At 53.0% G+C, this 19,133-nt stretch overlaps 1 protein-coding gene across 1 annotated transcript; it reads right to left on the minus strand.

Moving 5' to 3' along the window:
- Positions 1–10,388: 10,388 nt before the first annotated feature.
- GAL3ST3 (galactose-3-O-sulfotransferase 3) lies at positions 10,389–18,800 on the minus strand. The gene is made up of 3 exons (XM_032153500.2): positions 18,614–18,800; positions 14,927–15,163; positions 10,389–13,302 (listed from the first exon to the last, which is right to left on the minus strand). Exons 2-3 carry the CDS (start codon positions 15,049–15,051, stop codon positions 12,132–12,134), a joined length of 1,296 nt encoding a protein of 431 aa, XP_032009391.1. The 5' UTR covers positions 15,052–15,163; positions 18,614–18,800; the 3' UTR covers positions 10,389–12,131.
- Positions 18,801–19,133: the final 333 nt, after the last annotated feature.

Here is a 19,133-nt window from a genome sequence, read left to right on the forward strand (position 1 = left end):
CTGGGACTACAGGCGCCCACCACCACGCCCGGCTAATTTTTTGTATTTTTTTGGTAGAGACGGGATTTCACCGTGTTAGCCAAGATGGTCTCCATCTCCTGACCTCAAGTGATCCGTCTGCCTTGGCCTCCCAAAGTGCTGGGATTACAGAAGTGAGCCACCGTGCCCGGCCAATTGAGCACAGCCATTTTCTAGCACACGCAGACATCTGGTGGTGGAGCACTCTGTATGGGACCATTGGGAAAGCATGGCTCTGGCCGGGTAAAGAGGCTGACACAATCTACAGCATGAGTCATCCTATCTCATCACTGAGGGCTCCTCCACCGATTGCTCTCTGATGGGCATTTCATATGGGAATCTTCCCACCCTGTGACTATTTTGAGAAGCTGGCCACAGTCCTGTCTCCTAGGCCATCAGATTGCCAGTTGTGCTCTTTCCAAGTCTCTGCAGCTGGCCAGCCTATCAGATGCTGCTCACCAGTCCACGTAAATCTGTACCTTAGGCCACCTTTCCTCCACAGAAAGCATCCATAGATGTATTGCCCCAAAGTTCCATCCACTGGGAGAATTTTCCTTCACCACTGTCTGTAACCTCAAACTCCTGGGCTCAAGCAATCCTCCCTCCCCCTTTAGCTTCCCAAGTAGCTGGTACTACAGGTATGCACCATCACACCTGGCTAATTTTTAAACCTTGTTTTTGTAAAGACTGGGTCTCACTATGTTGACCAGGCTGGTGTGAAACTCCTGGGCTCAAGCGATCCTCTCATCTCAGCCTCCCAGGATGCTGGGATTACAGGCATAAGTGACCATGCCTGGCGCTCTTGTCTTGTCTGTCTGTCCATCCTTCCTTCTTCCTTCCTTCCTTCTTCCTTCCTTCCTTTTCTTTTTTTCTTTTTTTTTTGATGGAGTTTTGCTCTTGTTACCCAGGCTGGAGTGCAATGACACAATCTCAGCTTGTTGCAACCTCCACCTCCCGGGTTCAAGCAATTCTCCTGCCTCACCCTCTCAAGTAGCTGGGATTACAGGTGCCCACCACCACGCCCGGCTAATTTTTGTATTTGTAGTAGAGTTGGGGTTTCGCCATGTTGGCTGGGCTGGTCTCAAACTCCTGACCTCAGGTGATCCACCTGCCTTGTGCTCCCAAAGTGCTGAGATTACAGGCGTGAACCACCAAGCCCAGCCTCTTTTCTTTTTTTTTTTAAAAAACTGAGTCTCATCGTGTTGCCCAGGCTAGAGTGCAGTGGCACAATCTTGGCTTGCTGCAACCTCTGCCTCCCAGGTTCAAGCAATTCTCCTGCCTCAGCCTCCCAAGTAGCTGGGATTACAGGCACCTGCCCCGACGCCCAGCAAATCTTTGTATTTTTGCTAGAGATGGGATTTCACCATGTTGGCCAGGCTGGTCTCGAACTCCTGACCTCAAGTGATCTGCCTGCCTTGGCCTCCCAAAGTGCTGGGATTACAGGCATGAGCCACCGTGCCTGGCCCCTCCAGTGTTTTCTTAAATCCAGGCTAGAGGTCAGCAAACTCCTTCCATGAAGTGGTAAATGTCTTAGGCTTTGGGAGCCATGTGATATTATTGCGGTTACTCAACTCTGCCAGTGTAGTGCATAAACAGCCTTAGACAAGAAGTAAATGCATGAGTGTGGCTGTGTTCCAATAAAACTTTATTTACAAAAACAGGTAGTAGGCCAGATTTGCTTGTAGTTTGCTCATCCCTAGTCTAGACAGTCAACAAATCAATAAAACCTCTGATGTATAATGTTTGTTGATTTGTAGTATAAATACTCTCACGATGGCTGATTTCAGGCTACCAATGTAACACCACCAAGTGCTGTCCTGGGAGAGATAGGCAGTAAATAGCACACCACTGGCTGGGCGCAGTGGCTCACACCTGTAATCCCAGCTCTTTGGGAGGCCAACGCCAGCAGATCGCTTGAGCTCAGGAGTTTGACACTAGCCTGGGTAACATAGTAAGACTCTGTCTATTAAAAAAAAAAAAATTAGCCTGACACAGTGGCACCAGGGGTGCCAGGCTGAGGTGGGAGGATCACCTGAGCCCAGGGAGGTCAAGGCTGCAGTGAGCGAAGATCGCACCACTGTAGTCATCTGGGCAACAGAAGTGAAACCCTGTCTCAAAAAAAAAAAAAGTAAATTGTAGTAAACTAATTAGTAAGTGATGAGTTTTGAGTATTTATTGTCTTTATTATTTATTATTTTTTTTTTGAGATGCAGTCTCACTCTGTCACCCAGGCTGTAGTGCAGTGGTGCGATCTTGACTCACTGCAACCTCCGCCTCCTGGATTCAAGTGATTCTCCTGCCTCAGCCTCCTGAGTAGCTGGTATTATAGGTGCACACCACCATGCCTGGCTAATTTTTGTATTTTCAGTAGAGACAGGGCTTCATCATGTTGGTGAGGCTGGTCTCGAACTCCTGACCTTGTGATCTGCCCACCTCAGCCTCCTAAAGTGCTGGAATTACATGTGTGAGCCACTGAGCCCGGCCTAATGTCTTTATTATTAATACAATTTATTTAATTGTAATCTTATACGATTTAATTTTTTTTTTCTTTTTGCGCCAGAGTCTTGCTCTGTCGCCCAGCCTGGCGTGCAGTGGTACAATCTCGGCTTGCTGTAACCTCCACTTCCCGGGTTCAGGCAATTCTCCTGCCTCAGCCTCCTGAGTAGCTGTGATTACAGGCACATGCCACCACGCCCAGCTAAGTTTTCTATTTTTAGTAGAGATGGGATTTCACCATGTTGGCCAGGCTAGTCTCAAACTCCTGACCTCAAGTGATCCACCTGCCTCGACCTCCCAAAATGCTGGGATTACAGGCGTGAGCCACACCGTGCCCAATTACAATTTAATTTTTTTTTTTTTTTTTTTTTTGAGACAGAGTCTCGCTGTCGCCCAGGCTGGAGTGCAGTGGCGCGATCTCGGCTCACTGCAGGCTCCGCCCCACCCGGGGTTCACGCCATTCTCCTGCCTCAGCCTCCCGAGTAGCTGGGACTACAGGCGCCCACCACCTTGCCCGGCTAATTTTTTGTATTTTTTTTAGTAGAGACGGGGTTTCACTGTGTTAGCCAGGATGGTCTTGATCTCCTGACCTCGTGATCCGCCCGCCTCGGCCTCCCAAAGTGCTGGGATTACAGGTGTGAGCCACCGTGCCCGGCCTACAATTTAATTTTTAATAATGGTTGTGTCCAAAAACTGGCTTGCACAATTCAGCTTTCTATTTTTTTTTTTTTTTTCTGAGATGGAATCTCGCTTTGCCGCCCAGGCTGGAGTGCAGTGGAGTGCAGTGGTGTGATCTCGGCTCACTGCAAGCTCCACCTCCTAGGTTCACGCCATTCTCCCGCCTCAGCCTCCCCAGTAGCTGGGACTCCAGGTGCCCGCCACCGCACCTGGCTAATTTTTTGTATTTTTAGTAGAGACGGGGTTTCATTGTGTTAGCCAGGATGGTCTCGATCTCCTGACCTTGTGATCCGCCCACCCCCACCTCCCAAAGTGCTGGGATTACAGGCGTGAGCCACTGCGCCCCCCGGCCACAGTTCAGCTTTCAAGAGCCAATAAGAGGCTGACCTGGCATACCATCCCTGTGTTCAGGGAATGGAATGTAATCCAGTGTGGCTGGAATATGATGGTGTAGGGGGCAATGGGAGATGTAGGTGGAAGGTTTTGGGGGTCAGATTAGGTTGGTGTGGGGAGAGGTGGTTTCAAACAGGGGAGTGAAAGGATCATATTGCTTTAACAAGGATCACCCTGAATATAGAGTGGGAAGCATGTTTGGTGTGGGAAGCATGTTTGGTGTGGGGAAACTCTGAGGCAAATTGTTGGACTAAGGCAGATGTTGTAGGGAAAGAGGTGTGCAGAGTCACAGTAATGCAGGAGTCAGAATCTACAGACATGGTGACAGGTGGCACTGGGGGAAGGGGGAAGGAGGCATTGGGAGGTGCCAAGGTTTGGGCTCAAGCATCAACTTGACTGGGGGGTTTCAGTCATGGAAACTGACAAACTGGAGATGGAGCCAGTTTGTGTAGAAGATGAGATGTTTTGTTGTGAGAATAGTGGGTTTGATCAAGCTGGGGGACACCCAAGCAGGGAGCCCTGGGCTGGAGACAGAGTTGGGATACAGGACTCAGGGTCCTGCCCCTGTGGCCCCAGCTCATGGGGGTGTCCTCACTCTCAGGGCTCTGCCCTGGCTCTGGGCCACCTCTGGGAGCCACATTCCCTCTCTAGGTCTCAGTGTTCCCATTTGTTTTTGTTTTTGTTTTTGCTTTTTTTTTTCTTATTGAGATGGAGTCTCACTCTGTTGCCCAGGCTGGAGTGCACTGGAGTGCAGTGGCACGATCTCACCTCACTGCAACTTCTGCCTCCCAGGTTCAAACAATCCTGCTCCAGCCTTGCGAATAGCTGGGATTACAGGCGTGCACCACCATGCCCAGCTAATTTTTGTATTTTTAGCAGTGACAGGGTTTCACCACGTTGGCCAGGCTGGTCTCAAACTCCTGACTTGAAGTGATCCACCTGCCTCGGCCTCCCAAAGTTCTGAGATTACAGGCGTGAGCCACCATGCCCGGCCTGAGTCTTCCCATTTGTAATGGGGTATGACAGCCCGACTCCTTCGCCCTCTGTTGCCTGGGTGTTGTAGCAATCCCAGGAGATCAGGATGAAGGTGGAGGATGGGGGTGGCAGAGGGTGATCCTGTCCTGTCCTTTGCCCACTGGAGGGCACCAGGGGAACTCTTGCTGGGGAGAAGAAGATTGGCTGGCAGAGATCCTCAGATTTCTGTAGCCCTCCTGGGCCAGAGGAGCTAATCTAGAATCGACGAGGTTGAGAAAGGGGCTCCCCTTCCTCTTCTCTATGCCCTTCTCTGGCTGGAACTGACTGTCTAGCCCCTTTCTTCAGGCACCTCTGCCCCACAGCCCCTCTCCACGCCTCTGGCCCATTCTGGGAAGCTGCCCGGTGGTGTTGGCAGAGCACCAGCTTCTCTCTCTTTGCCCCACCTCACCTTGGGCTCCCAAAGAACTTGGGCTCTCTGCCTCTCCCTCCCACTCAAACCTGCTCCCAGGAGGCTTTTATAATGAGGCTCTTTAATAAGGAGGCTGCAGGGATGGCTGGGAGTGTGTTTCACCGGGTCGGGTAACGTATTGTGGTGGGAGGACCTGGGTTTTGGAGCCTGAGCAGTGTGGTTTCTGTCCTAGCTCAGCTTCTCCCGGCTGTATGAGCCTGGGCACTTCAACTTTTTGTATCTCAGTTTCCTCTTCTACAAGAGGGGATATAGCTGGGTGTTTAGTGGTACCTGCCTGTAATCTCAGCTACTCAGGAGTCTGAGGGAGGATTGCTTGAGCCTGGGAGTTTACGGCTGCAGTGAGCCACAACTGCACCACTGTCCCCTCCGAGTAGCTGAGACTTGTCACGTGGGTGACAAGTGAGACCTTGTCTCTAAAATAAATAAAACAGGGAGAGAAGAGTAACAGCTACCTCTTAGGGTGTTGTAAAAATCAAGTAAGTTGGCTGGGCCTGGTGGCTCATGTCTGTAATCCCAGCACTTTGAGGGGCCAAGGTAGGTGGATCGCTTGAGGCCAGGAGTTTGAGACCAGCCTGGCCAATATGGTGAAACCCTGTGTCTACTAAAAATGCAAAAATTAGCCAGGTGTGGTGGTGGGTGCCTGTAATCCCAGCTATTCGGGAGGCTCAGGCAGGAGAATCACTTGAACCTGAGCGGCAGAAGTTGCAGTGAGCCAAGATCACGCCACTGCACTCCAGCCTGGGCGGCAAAGCGAAAATCCATCTCAAAAAAAAAAAAAAAAATCAAATAAGTTAAAATGCATAAAGTGTAGAGAAGAGCACCTAGCACAGGGGTCCCCAACCCCCAGGCCATGGACATTACCACCTGAGCTCTGCCCCCTGTCAGATCACCATTAGATTCTCTTAGGAGCGTGAACCCTCTATTGTGAACTGCATGTGCGGGGGATTTAGGTTCCGCACACCTTATGAAAATCTAATGCCTGATGATCTGAGGTGGAACAGTTTCATCCCGAAACCATCCCCCTTAACCCCTCCCACCATGGACAAATTCTCTTCCACAAAGCCAGTCCCTGGTGCCAAAAAGATTGGGGACCACTGACCTAGCATATAGTAAGTGATATGGTTTAGCTGTGTGTCCCCTCACCTGCCCAGATCTCATGTTGAAATGTGATCTCCAGTGCTGGAGGTGGGGCCTGGTGGGAGATGTTTGGATCATGGGGTGGATCCCTCATTAATGGCTTGGTGCCATCCCCTTGGTGATCAGCGAGTTCTTGCTGTGAGTTCACAGTGATCTGGTTGTTTGAAAGTGTGTGGCACCTCCCCTCAGAGGGCATTGACCTTGTTCCTGCTCTTGTCATGTGATAAGCTTGCTTCCACTTCACCTTTCACCACAATTGTAAGCTTACTGAGGCCTCCCCAGAAGCTGAGCAGATGCCAGCACCATGCCTGTACAGCCTGCAGAACTGGGAGCCAATCAAAACTATTTTCTTTTTTTTTTTTTCCACTTTGTAGCCCAGGCTGGAGTACAGTGGCTGATCTCAGCTCACTGCAAGGTCCGCCTCCTGGGTTCACGGCATTCTCCTGCCTCAGCCTCCCGAGTAGCTGGGACTACAGGTGCCTGCCACCACGCCTGGCTAATTTTTTTGTATTTTTAACAGAGACGGGGTTTCACCATGTTAGCCAGGATGGTCTCGATCTCCTGACCTCGTGATACACCCGCCTCGGCCTCCCAAAGTGCTGGGATCACAGGCGTGAGCCACTGCACCCAGCCCCAATAAAACCTATTTTCTTTAATTACCCAGACTCAGGTATTTCTTCATAGCAATGCAAAAACAGCCTAATAGAGTAAGTGCTCAGTAAAAGTTAGTATCATTGTTCTTATTAACGTGCCTTCTCTCAGTGGCATTTGCAGCTTTTTTTTTTGGATGGAGTCTCACTCTGTCACCCAGGCTGGAGTGCAGTGGCGCGATCTCGGCTCTCTGCAACCTCTGCTTCCTGGGTTCAAGGCATTCTCCTGCCTTAGCCGCCTGAGTAGCTGGGATTACAGGTGCGTGCAACCACACCCAGCTAATTTTGTGTTTTAGTAGAGATGGGGTTTCACCATGTTGGCCAGCCTGGTCTCAAACTCCTGATTTCAAGGGATCCACCCCTACTTGACCTCCCAAAGTGCTGGGATTACAGGCATGAGCCACTGCACCTGGCCATGCAGCTTGTTACTAAAGGCCTTTCTCCTGCTTACTTCAGTGGCTCCCCATCACCTACAAGAGAGCTGTCCTTACATGCCACGGCTGCAGATGGACAGAGACAGTGACTTCCTCAGCTCTGGGGACAGCCTGGCCTCCCCTGCTGGTCGTCTCTGGCCATTCCACTTATGCCAGCATCCCATGCAAAACAATCCCAACTTTTAGAAAAATTATTTTTAAATCTCCCTCCTGATTTGGCCCAGCAAATAAGACTGACTGACATAGTATGGCCTTTTGAATCATTCTCAGAGGAATTCAACTGGGATCAGGAGAAATGGATAAATGTTTTTTTGAGATAACAGATGGCATCTGGGGCAAGAGCCCACCCCCACCCAAAGAGAAAAAGTGTCTTAAATGTTCATTGTTCCTTTTTTTTTTTTTTTTGCCTCAAAAGTCACATTTATTCAAAGAAAAGAATGACAAGGCTGAGTGCAGTGGCTCACGCCTGTAATCCTAGCAATTTGGGAGGCTGAGGCGGGAGGATCACTTGAGGTCAGGAGTTTGAGACCAGCCTGGCCAACATGGTGAAACTCCCGTCTCTACTAAAAATACAAAAATTAGCCAGGCATGGTGGCTCACACCTGTAATCCCAGTTACTCGGGTGGCTGAGGCAGGAGAATCACTTGAACCTGGGAGGTAGAGGTTGCAGTGAGGTGAGATCTCACTACTGCACGCCAGCCTGGATGACACAGCAAGACTAGGTCTCCAAAAAAAAAAAAAAAAAAGGAAAGAGAGAAAAAAAGAAAAAACTGACAAGATGTCCATCCCTCAGCTCCCTTCCCTCCCACCTCCTGCTGCTCCTCAGCCCTGAGCAGTGATCTGATCTCAAATGATCTGCCCGCCTCGGCCTCCCAAAGTGCTGGGATTACAGGCATGAGCCACCGTGCCTGGCCTCAATCTGAACTTCTAAGCCTGACATTCAAGGCCTTTCATAATCTGGCACTGGCATATTTCTCCCCAACCAGATGCCCCAGCATCCCTGTCTCACGGGGCCCAGGCTTTCTCATATTAAAATATGTATTGTTCCCTCTGTCTGGAGCCCCTTCCTCCATCCCTGTTCTCATTTGGGACATCTCTTCTCCAGAGAGCCTCTCTTGACCTCAGGCAGGCATTCCTGTCCTCCTCTTTGCTCCTTACACACTTTATGCTTCCTACATTCATGAAAATCAAGGCTGGACTGAGTGCGATAGGTCACACCTGCAATCTCTGCACTTTGGGAGGCCAAGGCAGGAGGATCACTTGAGTCCAGTAGTTTGAGACCAGCCTGAGCAACATACTGAGAACCCTGTCTCTACAAAAAAAGTAAACAATTAGCTGGGTATGGTGGCATGAGCCTATAGTCCCAGCTACTTGGGAGACTGAGATGGGAGGATCGCTTGAGTTTGAGGCTGCTGTGAGCTATGATCATGCCACTGCACTCCAGCCTGGGCAACAGAGTGAGATCCTGTCTCAAAAAAAAAAAAAAAATCAAGGCTGCTCATAGCCCATACCATGGCTGTGGGGAAAGCAGAAGAAGTCACTCCTTCCTCAAAATTCTTTCTTCCATCTGCTGAAAAACTCTTGTAATAGATGTGTCAAACTATAACATCTGTAACATGAAAGGTGTTGACTCCGGAGGAGTCCTGATGAAACCAGAGATGCCATCTTGGGAGAACCTCTGTGTGCCAGGCTCTGTACTAGGGGCCTGTTTATTTCACAGGTGTGGAAAGTGAGGCTCAAAGGCTAAGTTCAAAGTATGTAACTGGTAGATGGCAGAGCCAGGGTTTGAACTCCAGAGCCCCAGTGTTTAATCATTAGGCAAGATCATCCCCATCGAGTCATTGTTGGCCAGGTTTGCTGCCTCCACATCTTCTCTAGACCTTAGAGTGAGCTCCTCAAGGCAGGGACCACGTTTCACTCACTGCCAAAGCTCTGGGACTGTTCGGAATAGGCACAGAGGTAGGCAGCACCAAGTGTTTGTTGGTGGAAGGAGACTCTTTGCAGGAGTCCTAGGGGCTGAGGCCTGTTCCTCTGGGTTGTGGCTGAAGCTGGAGATATTCCCACCAAAGAGTTCCAGAGCCCTTGCTCAGCTTTAGGATTTGCCCTTGCCCCTGAGTCAAACAGAGAACCCTCTCCTAGTGCCTGATGATTCCATTTGCCCCTGATTCCAGATTTTTCTGAGGCCAGAGCTGTGCTCTCTGCTGAAGCGGGGCAAGGTTTTTAAAGGAGGGCCCGCCTGCCTGAGAGCCAGGGAGGCCAGGGGAGGCCTATTGCAGTGGTTTGGCTGTTTGTCCCTTAAACCTCATGTTGACATTTGATCCCCAATATTGGAGATGGGCCTAATGGGGGGAGGTGTTTGGCTCATGGGTATGGATTCCTCACGAAAAGATTAATGACCTTCCTGGGGGATAAGTGAGTTTTTTCACTCTTAGTTCCAAGAGCTGGTTGTTAAAAAGACCTGGCACCTCCTCTGACCCCCTTGCTTCCTCTCTCACCCTGTGGTCTCTGCATACTTGGGCTCCCAAGCGGAAGCAGCCTGAGACCCTTGCCAGATACAGATACCAATCCTGAACTTGCTAGTCATCAGGATTGAGTCAAATAAACCTTTTTCTTTACCCAGCCTCAGTCACTCCTTTATGGCAACACATAATGAACTAGGACACTTATCAAAGTAGACTTGGCCGGGAATGGTGGCTCACGCCTGTAATTCCAGCACTTTAGGAGGCCGAGGTGGGCAGATCACCTGAGGTCAGGAGTTCGAGACCAGCCTGTCCAACATGGCCAATCCCCGTCTCTACTAAAAATTAGCCGGGCGTGGTGGCAGACACCTGTAATCCCAGCTACTTAGGAGGCTGAGGCAGAAGAATCACTTGAACCCAGGAGGTGGACGTTGCAGTGAGCCGAGATTGCACCACTGCACTCCAGACTGGGTGACAGAGTGAGACTGTCCAGAAAAAAAAAAAAAAAGTAGAATTAAAGGCACTTCTGAATTTTCCAGGCCAACTGAGGGCAAGGTGAAGGATGTTCCTGGCAGAGGTATGACCAGAGGCTAGGGCTGGGGGTGCAGATGGAGACAATGGCAAGCACCTTATTGGCTGGGGGCCAGAGGACACCTGTTTTTGGATAGATCACTTTGAGTCTGGTACAATTCTTTACTGTTGCTTAATGTCATAAACTTAATTATGCTTTTGCATGATTCTAATTATTTGCCTTTTTCAGAGCTCTGCTGGTAAAAAGTGGGGTGCCATACAAACAGTCCCCTTTCAAGCCCAGTGTGTCATGCATCCTGCCAATCAATCACTGTAATGTCCATTGTCCAAACAGGTCAACCGTTGTCTCCATGAAAAACTGGATAAAGAGTTGCTGATAGCAGTGTCCTGGTTCTTCCCTTTACATTCTTTTGGGGGAAGGTGCTGGGAATCAGCCTAGCTTGTGGCATGTGACCTTTTTTATTTGAATGGCGCTACAGATAGCACTTGTGAGCACGGACTCTGAAGCCGCACTGTCTTGGTTGAGATCCTAGTGGCCACTTTCTGGCTGTGTAACCCTGACTTAATTTCCCCCAAGTTTCAGTTCCCTCGCCTGGAAAACGGCACCCATCTCCAAAGTTAATATACATAAAGCCCTTAAACGGTGGCTGGCACACCGTAGAGCATAATAGCTATTGTTTTTATCACTTGTCCAGATATGTCGATATAGCTCTGAAGAAAGCAACAGAAAAGTTCCGATTCTCTGCTAGTCTTAAGGGAGATTTCACCTGGAAGTGCTGGCTATCTTGCTGTGTTAAAGGAAATTGCAGAAAGGGACTGGTCTTCATCTGAGTCCAAGTTGTCTTCTTGTGAAGAAAGCAGGCGATTAGCGAAGTCACTGATTCACAGGGGGAGGTCAAATTCTGAGTTAGGCAGCTCTTAACTGAAAATGATACTCCTTCCACCCAAGGAGGTGTTTTGCTCTAACCCCTCCAGTCCTTCCTCTTTGCTTACCTGCCTTGCTCCTGTTCCAATGTTTCCCCATAAGCTCCACGAAAATAAAGCCCTATCTATCTGGTTCACCTGTATCCCCAAGTTACAGAAATGATGCTCAGTAAATGTCGCAGAATTTTGTGAAAAAGAACGATGTGGAAAGTGAGTGGGGCTGAGGTGGCCAGTCTGTGTTGGTGGCCCAGTCAGTCAAGCGGTTGAGGAGGGTTGTGGGCCTATGCCAGGTGGGGGGGGGGACCTTGAGTCCAGGCCCCCATTCTCATGGCTCCAGCCACAGCTCCGCCTGGGCATCCGTTTCATCCTCAAATGTGGGGAATCCGGCTTCTATGACTGACATACAACTCGCACATTTTAAAGATGTTTTATTAAAAAAAGAAAAACCAAACAAACAAAAATCCCAACCCAAGAACTCTTGGTTCTGAAATACTGGGGGCAGCTTAGGTCTGTGGGGAGAGTAGAACCTGGAAGACAGAAAAGTATAGGGAACCTCAAGCCCTGGGAGGGAGAGCAAGAGCAGCAGCCTTTCCCTAGGGCTCAGCCTCTCTCCGCGGGGCCTGGGCTTATCCACTTGGAAAACACAGGCTGGGGGGACTCAGCCCCCAGAAAAAGGCAGGGTGAGCAGTTTTGGACAGCCCTCAGGCCTCTCGTCAAAATCACCAACCAGCTGGGAAGGAGAGGGTGGCCCAGCGCTGGATCCAGCCTATCAGCGCCGTGCCCGAAGGCGGGGTTCAGCCCACGATCGGGAACGGGGGCTCAGGTGGGGAGGCGTACCCCAAAGTTCAGCGAGGGACTCAAGCCCCTTGAAAAGAAAGGGCTCTCATGGGACGGGACATGGAGGCAGCCCCTGGCTGGACTCCTGGGAGGGCAGGGCAGGACCCATACTCCTGGAGGCCTGCAGAGCTCAGGGACCTTGAGGGCCGCGAGGCAGCACTCGGATGGGCCGAGGCGGGGGATTGTCCAGGACGGGCTCGGGCCGAGCGCGCGCACCGCCCCGGCGCTTCTGCTTGCGCAGCAGGTAGTTCGAGTACTGGACCTCGGGCATGGCCAGCTTGAGGCAGGCCTCGGTGGCCGGGCCGGCGCCGCCGCCGGGCAGGTCGTAGCCCATAATGTCCACCTTGAGGCTGGGCTGCCACGGCTGCAGCTGCTTGGTGCGGATCTGCGCGGCAGGCCGCAGCACTGGCTCGTCCCCGAAGCAGCGCCGCAATAGGCGCTGGCGGGCCTCGCGCAGCTCGCGCGCCTCGCGCTCCACGCACGCGCGGCCCGCGCGCGCTACGCGGCGCCAGAAGGTGGCGTTGAAGTGGTCGTAGAGGCCGGCGTCCAGGGCGTTCCAGGTGCGCGCCGCCCGCGCCATTGCCGCGGGGATGGCAGCCAGGCGCGAGCTGGCGGCGCGCGCGTTGAGCTTGGCGTAGAGCACGTCGTCCAGGTCCCAGGCCAGCAGGCGCCGCAGCAGCACTAGCGACTCGTCGAAGTACTCGGCGATCATGACGAGCGAGAAAACCTCCTCCACCTGGCGGATGAGGCCCGCCAGGTAGGCGGCGTCGTCGCGCGGGCTACGCTCATTGTCTCCGCCCAGGTCGTAGGCCAGCGTGTTGTGTGCGAACATGGCGAAGTGCTCGCCGGCGCGGTAGTAGGCCTCGGGCGCGCGCAGGAAGGCCTCGAGGGAGGCGTTGGGCACGCGCCGAAAGGCCGGGCAGTACTGGTTGTAGTAGCTGAATAGCGACTCGAACATGGCGGCCGGCTCGCGCAGGATGGTGACATAGACGGTGCCGGGCGGCATGAGGCGCTCCAGCTCCGCACGGTCGAAGCGCAGGTGGCTGGCCAGCACGTGCGGCGGCCTCGTGGCCGGGTGCACGAAGTGCGCCGAGAAGTTGCGTGGGTAGCAGAACTGGTGCTCGCAGCTCGGGTGAGGCAGGGCCACCGTCAGGTTGTGGCGCTCGGCGAAGCGGAACAGGATGTTCTGCACCGTCGTGCCTGCCGTCTTGTGAGTCTTCAGGAAGGCCACGGTCATGTGCTTGGGGCGTGGCGGTGAGTTCCGCAGAGGAGGGCAGCTCAGGGGGAACAGCTTGGGGTACCTGCCGGGCCCAGGGGGTGTGCGGAGAGGAGGGTGTGAGGGGGCTGCCGCTTGACCCCTGCCCTTACCCAAGGACTGTGGGATGCCCCACAGCGCGGCCTCGCTTGGGCTGCACTCATGGAAAGGTCGAGGGCGATTCTTGGTAGCCTCTAAGATGCCCCCTGTGATCCCTGCTGGCCTCCTGATAGTCACGCCCTTAAGTATTCCCCTCACCTGAGTTAGGCTGGACATATCATTGCATCTAAAGAAGAGAAGAGGGCAGAAATGATGGGATGTCACTTCTTAAATTTCATCATAGAAAGACTGGCTGGCTAGTATCTTGGTGTCTTTCACTCAATCCGGGATGACAGATGCTGGGGGAAGCAAGCTGCCATATGGTGGGCAGCCCTATAGGGAGCTACCACTAAGTGGGAAAAGCCCACAAGGACCTAAGGCCCTCAGTCCACCAGCCCGCTTGAAGACCTGAAGCGTGTTAAAACCACGTGAGTGAGCTTGGAAGCTGATCCCTTCCAATCAAGCCTTGGGATGAGGCTGCATCACCAGCAAACACCTTGGTTGCAACCCCATGAAAGACCTTGGTCCAGAAGTTACCAGTAAGCCACACCTGGCTTCCTGACCCACAATAACAGATGTTTGTGTTTTCAGCTGCTAAGCTTTAAGATAATTTGTTTATGCAGTAATAAATAAGGGACAAAGACCCCTGGAGATCTTTGAGGAATCCCACTTTGTATATGTAGAAACTGAGGGCCAAAAGGAGAACAATCACTTACACAAAGTCTGGAGATGACTCACATAGTCACTAAATCCTTTTACTCTTTCTCATTTTTACTCTTTAACTGGCTCTCACTTTGTAGATGGTTGGCACTGGGCTTTGCAGCAACCCATTGTTATGTTTCTCTTGAGGCCTCTAAAGCCTCATTCATTCAGTCATCAAATATTTTTTGGGTGTCCACTATGTGCCAGGTTATGCTAGGTTCAAGAAATACAGTAATATACAAAAACAATCCTAGCCCTCGTGAAGCTTTCATTTGTGTTGCTTCATTCTTAAAACATGGGTGTTTGGGATTTCAGACCAAATTATCTGGCAAGGGGGGCTGGGCGCATTCACACCATTCTCAGGGGAAGACAGTGTAGAAAATGGGAACATGAAGTCCCCGAGAGGTGCAGGGATTTGTTGGGTTCACACAGTGAGTCAGGAATAGGTTCGGGGTTCCCATGAATCACATGGTGTCCTGTATGAGGGTGACTGGCTGTGTCACACATATCATGTCTCACTTTATAGATGAGAAAACTGGGCGTCAGAGAAGTGAGGGGACTTGGCCTTGCCCAGCACTAGGGAAGTCCTGAGAAGTTGTTTCCACTGGGGAAATGCTTAGCTGCATGCTGTGGGGAGTTGAGCTGGATTCGGATCTCAGCTGATTCTGTAACTTTGAGCAAGTCACTCAATCCTTTCATTGAAGAGCAGTCCCTGTCCAGGGAGGCCGTGTGGCCCTAAAGGGAAAGCACTTTCAGAATAGAGGGAAGGAGCAAAGCCTAGCGGGACCCTTCTGACAGATGGAAGAATGGGGAGGGGAGCTCTGGCCCCCCTGGGGCCCCGCCCCCTCGCCGGCGCCACGCCCCCTTACCAGCTTTGCTGCGCTCCCTGGTGGATGAGAAGGCTTACGGTGCTGCACCCTAGCACCAGCAGCAGGATTTTCCGGCGGCTCATCATCTTGGTGGCCTGCTGCAGGCGCTGGAGGATGGGTGGCATGGCGGAGTACCTACCCCTGGACCAGCCAGGGCCTCACTATCCAGGACTCCCTTCACAGGCACTCATGGGGGATCCTGCGGCTCTGGTAGCAGGGCCAGTGTTCCTGAGAAGCCTGGCAGAAGAAGGCAGACGGGTTTGCAGTGGGCAGAGGAGATGGGATCTGGCCCCCAGCAGGTCTGATGCAAAGAGCTCCAAGAGGTGGGGTAAGCAGAGAGGCCAGGGCAGATCGGATTCCTACCTCCCGTTACCAAGACCCTATCTCCTCGCTGCTCCAGATAACCTAGTCTTGGGTGGAATTACAGGGTCTGGGGTGTAGCCAGCCCTTCAGGCTGTAGCCACTCCCACCCCTCAGCCCTGTCTCTGTCTGTCTGCCTGCTCCTAACTCGTCTTTGTCTCATGGTCATTTGTACATGTCTCCCCAGTGGAGTGGCTTCAGCGCCAGGGCTTGGCTCAGAACATAGAGGTCTCAACTCAAAGTTTCCTCTCCCCCAGGACTCCTTGCCCAATTGCTTTAGCCCAGGGTTGGTCCTGACTCCCCAGAGAAACCGAGCTCCTCAGAAACACTGATCAGGCCTTCACCTCCTTGGATCGATATGGCTTTGAGTCGACACTGCAGGCTTACTCTATGTACTATATTATTACATACTTAATCCCATTTAGTCCTCACCACAGCCCTGACCTAGGTATTATTCCCACTGTACAGATAAGGAAACTGAGGCTCTAAGAGATTATATCACTTGTCCATAGCTACACAGCTGGTAACAGTAGAAATGAGATTCATACCTGCTGTTTCTGGCTCCAAAGTTCATGCCCTTAGACACTGTATATGCTATTTCTGTAGAGAACTGATTTCCCCAACCTTGCCCTAGACTCTGGCAATTCTGCATGCTTCTGAGTCCTGAGCGCTCCTATTTGGGCTCCTGCCCTGAGGGCCCAAGACTGAGAAATTCATGAGGGAAAGGAAGGTCTTGAAATCCTGGAGCCCTATCTGGATTCCATCCCCAGACACCTGAAACCCAGGCGGCCCCATCAGCTGACTGAAGGGAAAAGTGCCTGACCAAAGCAATGGGATGGCAGCCTGGGCGGGGTGTGGGTCGGGTAAGAGGTGGCTCCTGCTCGTTGCCCTGCTGAGGATCTCCAGGAGAAGGTGCGCTTCCATCCCAGGTAAGCCCAGGAGTAAGAGAAGGGAGGAGGGCCTGGTCTCGCACAAGTCTCCTTTCCCCACAGTAATGCCTTGGCTTAAGGGCAGCCCAATCCTGGGCAGCTCCACTTCAGCAGTGATGCCTGTCCCCAAGCTAGGGTGGGGCCTCAGTCTCCAGGTTCTAGCTTCAGCCCTCACACATATCCTTCTCCACGGGGGAGGGGGAGCCTGGAACCTGATGGGCATGTGCATGTGGAACTAGGACACCTGGGTCCCAGGAGGGGTGAGGTAATGTGAAAAACCTTTTGATCATCACCTTTTCTGGGAGCCCTGGGCTTGGCTTCCAGTCTCTCTTCTTGACCCTGCTCCCTTAATCCTGGATTACATTTAAACCTGTTTGGGTGGAAAGATGTTCTGCTTATGCCTCCCATTCTCTCTAGGCCTTATCGCTGCTTCCCTCCACCTGCCTGCAGACAGACTTAATCCGGCTGGAGCCAAGGGTAAAGGGTCCAGCCACAGAGGGCAACCAAGGGCACAACAGAGGAAGTCTAAGGCCCTCCCTGTCTCTTCAAGGATTGCTGGTGCAGAGAAGGGCTGGCCTTGCCTGGCTGGGGCTGCTTGCAGGAGGAAGTGAGAGCCCTTGGCCCTCTAAGGATACACACCTTTTTCCTCTGTCACTCCTGCTGCTTAGAGAACTTGGTGGTTAGACAGAAGTGTCCCAAGATGGGAAGAGGGGAGTCTACATCCACTTTTGCTAAACTTGCAGAAACCACCCTGTTTCTCAGAGGATTCAGGGTCAGCCAAGGAAGTCAAGCCTAGCTATGGGGGACCTTTCCCGGGGGCAGAGCTTCTACTGGCCGCACAGAGAGAGTGACAGGTGCCTGGTATCCCCCTCCGTCCCACTCCTGGGCCTTTCCCCACTTCCCCACATGGCTGAGCTCTGGGGAGCTAGCCAGGCCCCAGTCTGAGGCCTGCTTAAGGACAGGGGACAGGGCATCCTCAGTGCAGGAATTCCCTGGACACCAGCCCCTGAAGGTGGGCACCAGCTTCTGTATGGCCACTGTCAATGACAGAGTGTTCATCACCTCCCGATACAGCCTGGTCCATTTCCGAGCAACTTAGAGCTGTTCAGGTTCTTTCCGGGACTGCCAGTGGTAGCACCTGCTTCGGCCTGCCCCTTCCACCTCCCATTCTGCACTCTTGGTATTGCTGCCCTCCTAGAGTACACAGAACATTTTTCTCCATGACAGACCTTCAGGTATTTGGAAGCAGTAACCCTGTCTCCTCTGGGTGGGCACTTGGCCAGGCTAAACATTCCAGGTCCTGAGAGAGGGTGCTGCTTGGACATTGTGGGAGGCCTGCCTTCCTTTGGCAATATGACTCCAAGATGCCTGTTTTGGAGATGGGGCCAAGGCAGTGCCTCTCAGGAAGGGGGCCGCTGGGCTGGGTTTCCATCGGATTTTCTGGCTTGTGTGGGGTGCATGGTGGTGCCGCTGGAGCCATGCTTTAGAGCAGTGGCCCTGGCTCCTGCCCTCAGATGCTTCACACAACTCCCCATTGTGCCTGGTGTCTTCTCCATGGAGAGAGAGTTCTCCCAGCTATCCCAGGCAGGTCAGGATGCCCAGACTCATCAGAATGTCAGTGCTAATTTTAGTCAGAACAATCTACCTCACGCTGCTGCCCAGTTTTGCAAATTGCTAGCTTTTCTCCAGGGAACCAAAGAAATAGTAGAGCCGACCAGAGCTTTGAAAATGGGCCTGGGTGCCCACCCTCCTAAAGGAGCCCTTTCTCCTCTGTCTCTGAGCTCTAGAGCTGAAACCGATGCACTCAGAGCAAGGGGTGTCCTGGACTGGACCACTTGGACCTGACTGCTGGATGGCCTGGAGACTCCATCCTGTCCTGACTTGAGTGATGGGACAGCCCAGTGTTGAGGGACCCTGACCCAGGGTGCTCCAGAGGAAGGGGCGAAGGGCTGAGGGGGTCTGTAAAGTACTGGCCCAGGAGAGCAAATCTTTCCACCTCCCTCTTTTTCCTCCTCCCCCACCCACCAGCTTGCACCAGGTCTGCCCCTGGCCCCCCCAGCCTCCTCTCTCTCTCGTCCACCCCCGCGTCATCCCTGCCTCGGAAATCCCTCCATCCTCCTATCTCCATTACTGCCCACCCGCACCATACCTCCCACTCCCTCAATTTCATCCCAGCATCCCCCAGGGATCCTGCCAGTGGGATCTGATCACCATAGGGGCTAGGCCAGATTGGCCCGCTCACCCTATCTTCTCCCACTTTCCAGGGGTAGAGCGCCCCCCTCCTCATGCTTTCCAGGCACTAGGCCCCCAAGACACTCGTCCGCCCGCCTCTCGGCCCCCATCCTGGTCTGGTCCACTCCCACCCCCCCAACCCCATGCTGGCCACTGCAGTACTCACACCGCGCGCCTGGGCTTTGCCTCTCGCCCGGGTTGGGGGCGGCCGCCGCTATCTCTGGACCCTTGTCTCGAAATCCGCACGGGGTCCGAGGGTGCCCGGGGCCCTGCGCGCCGAGTGCCCGTGGCTTGCCTCTCAGCGCCTGGATGGGATCAGGTGGCGGCGTCCGCTAGGCTCGCTCCTCCCGGCTCTGCCCGCCCCCCGCCCCCCGCCCCCCATCGCACACCGGGGGAAGGCGAGGGGCGGGGCCAGGCCTCGAGCAAGTAGGGGAGAGAGGAGAGAGGGGAAAGGAAGGGGGACGGGCTGGGTGGGGGGGGGTTCCCTGGCTTGCCCGCTGGCTGCCGTGAACAGTCTCTGGGTGGCATCTTCAGATGCAGTTGTCTTACTCTGGCAACCTTGCAGAGTTGGACACTAATGTGGCCAGCTCCCTTTTCTCACTCAGGCAGGGAAACCGAGGCCGGGAAGGTGTCTGGATACTCCTGCATTGCTGGATATTCTGGGGCACCACCGGTCATACTTGGGC

Source organism: Hylobates moloch, unplaced genomic scaffold, assembly GCF_009828535.3.
Source record: "Hylobates moloch isolate HMO894 unplaced genomic scaffold, HMol_V3 SCAFFOLD_5, whole genome shotgun sequence".
Lineage (NCBI taxonomy): Eukaryota > Metazoa > Chordata > Mammalia > Primates > Hylobatidae > Hylobates > Hylobates moloch.

Excerpts from the sequence above, each read along its gene's own strand:
- GAL3ST3 (XM_032153500.2), bottom strand. The coding sequence starts at position 15,051 with ATGCCACCCATCCTCCAGCGCCTGCAGCAGGCCACCAAGATGATGAGC. Across the intron at positions 13,303-14,926 it reads CAGGGAGCGCAGCAAAGCTG|GTACCCCAAGCTGTTCCCCC; the intron begins GTAAGGGGGCGT and ends TGGGCCCGGCAG.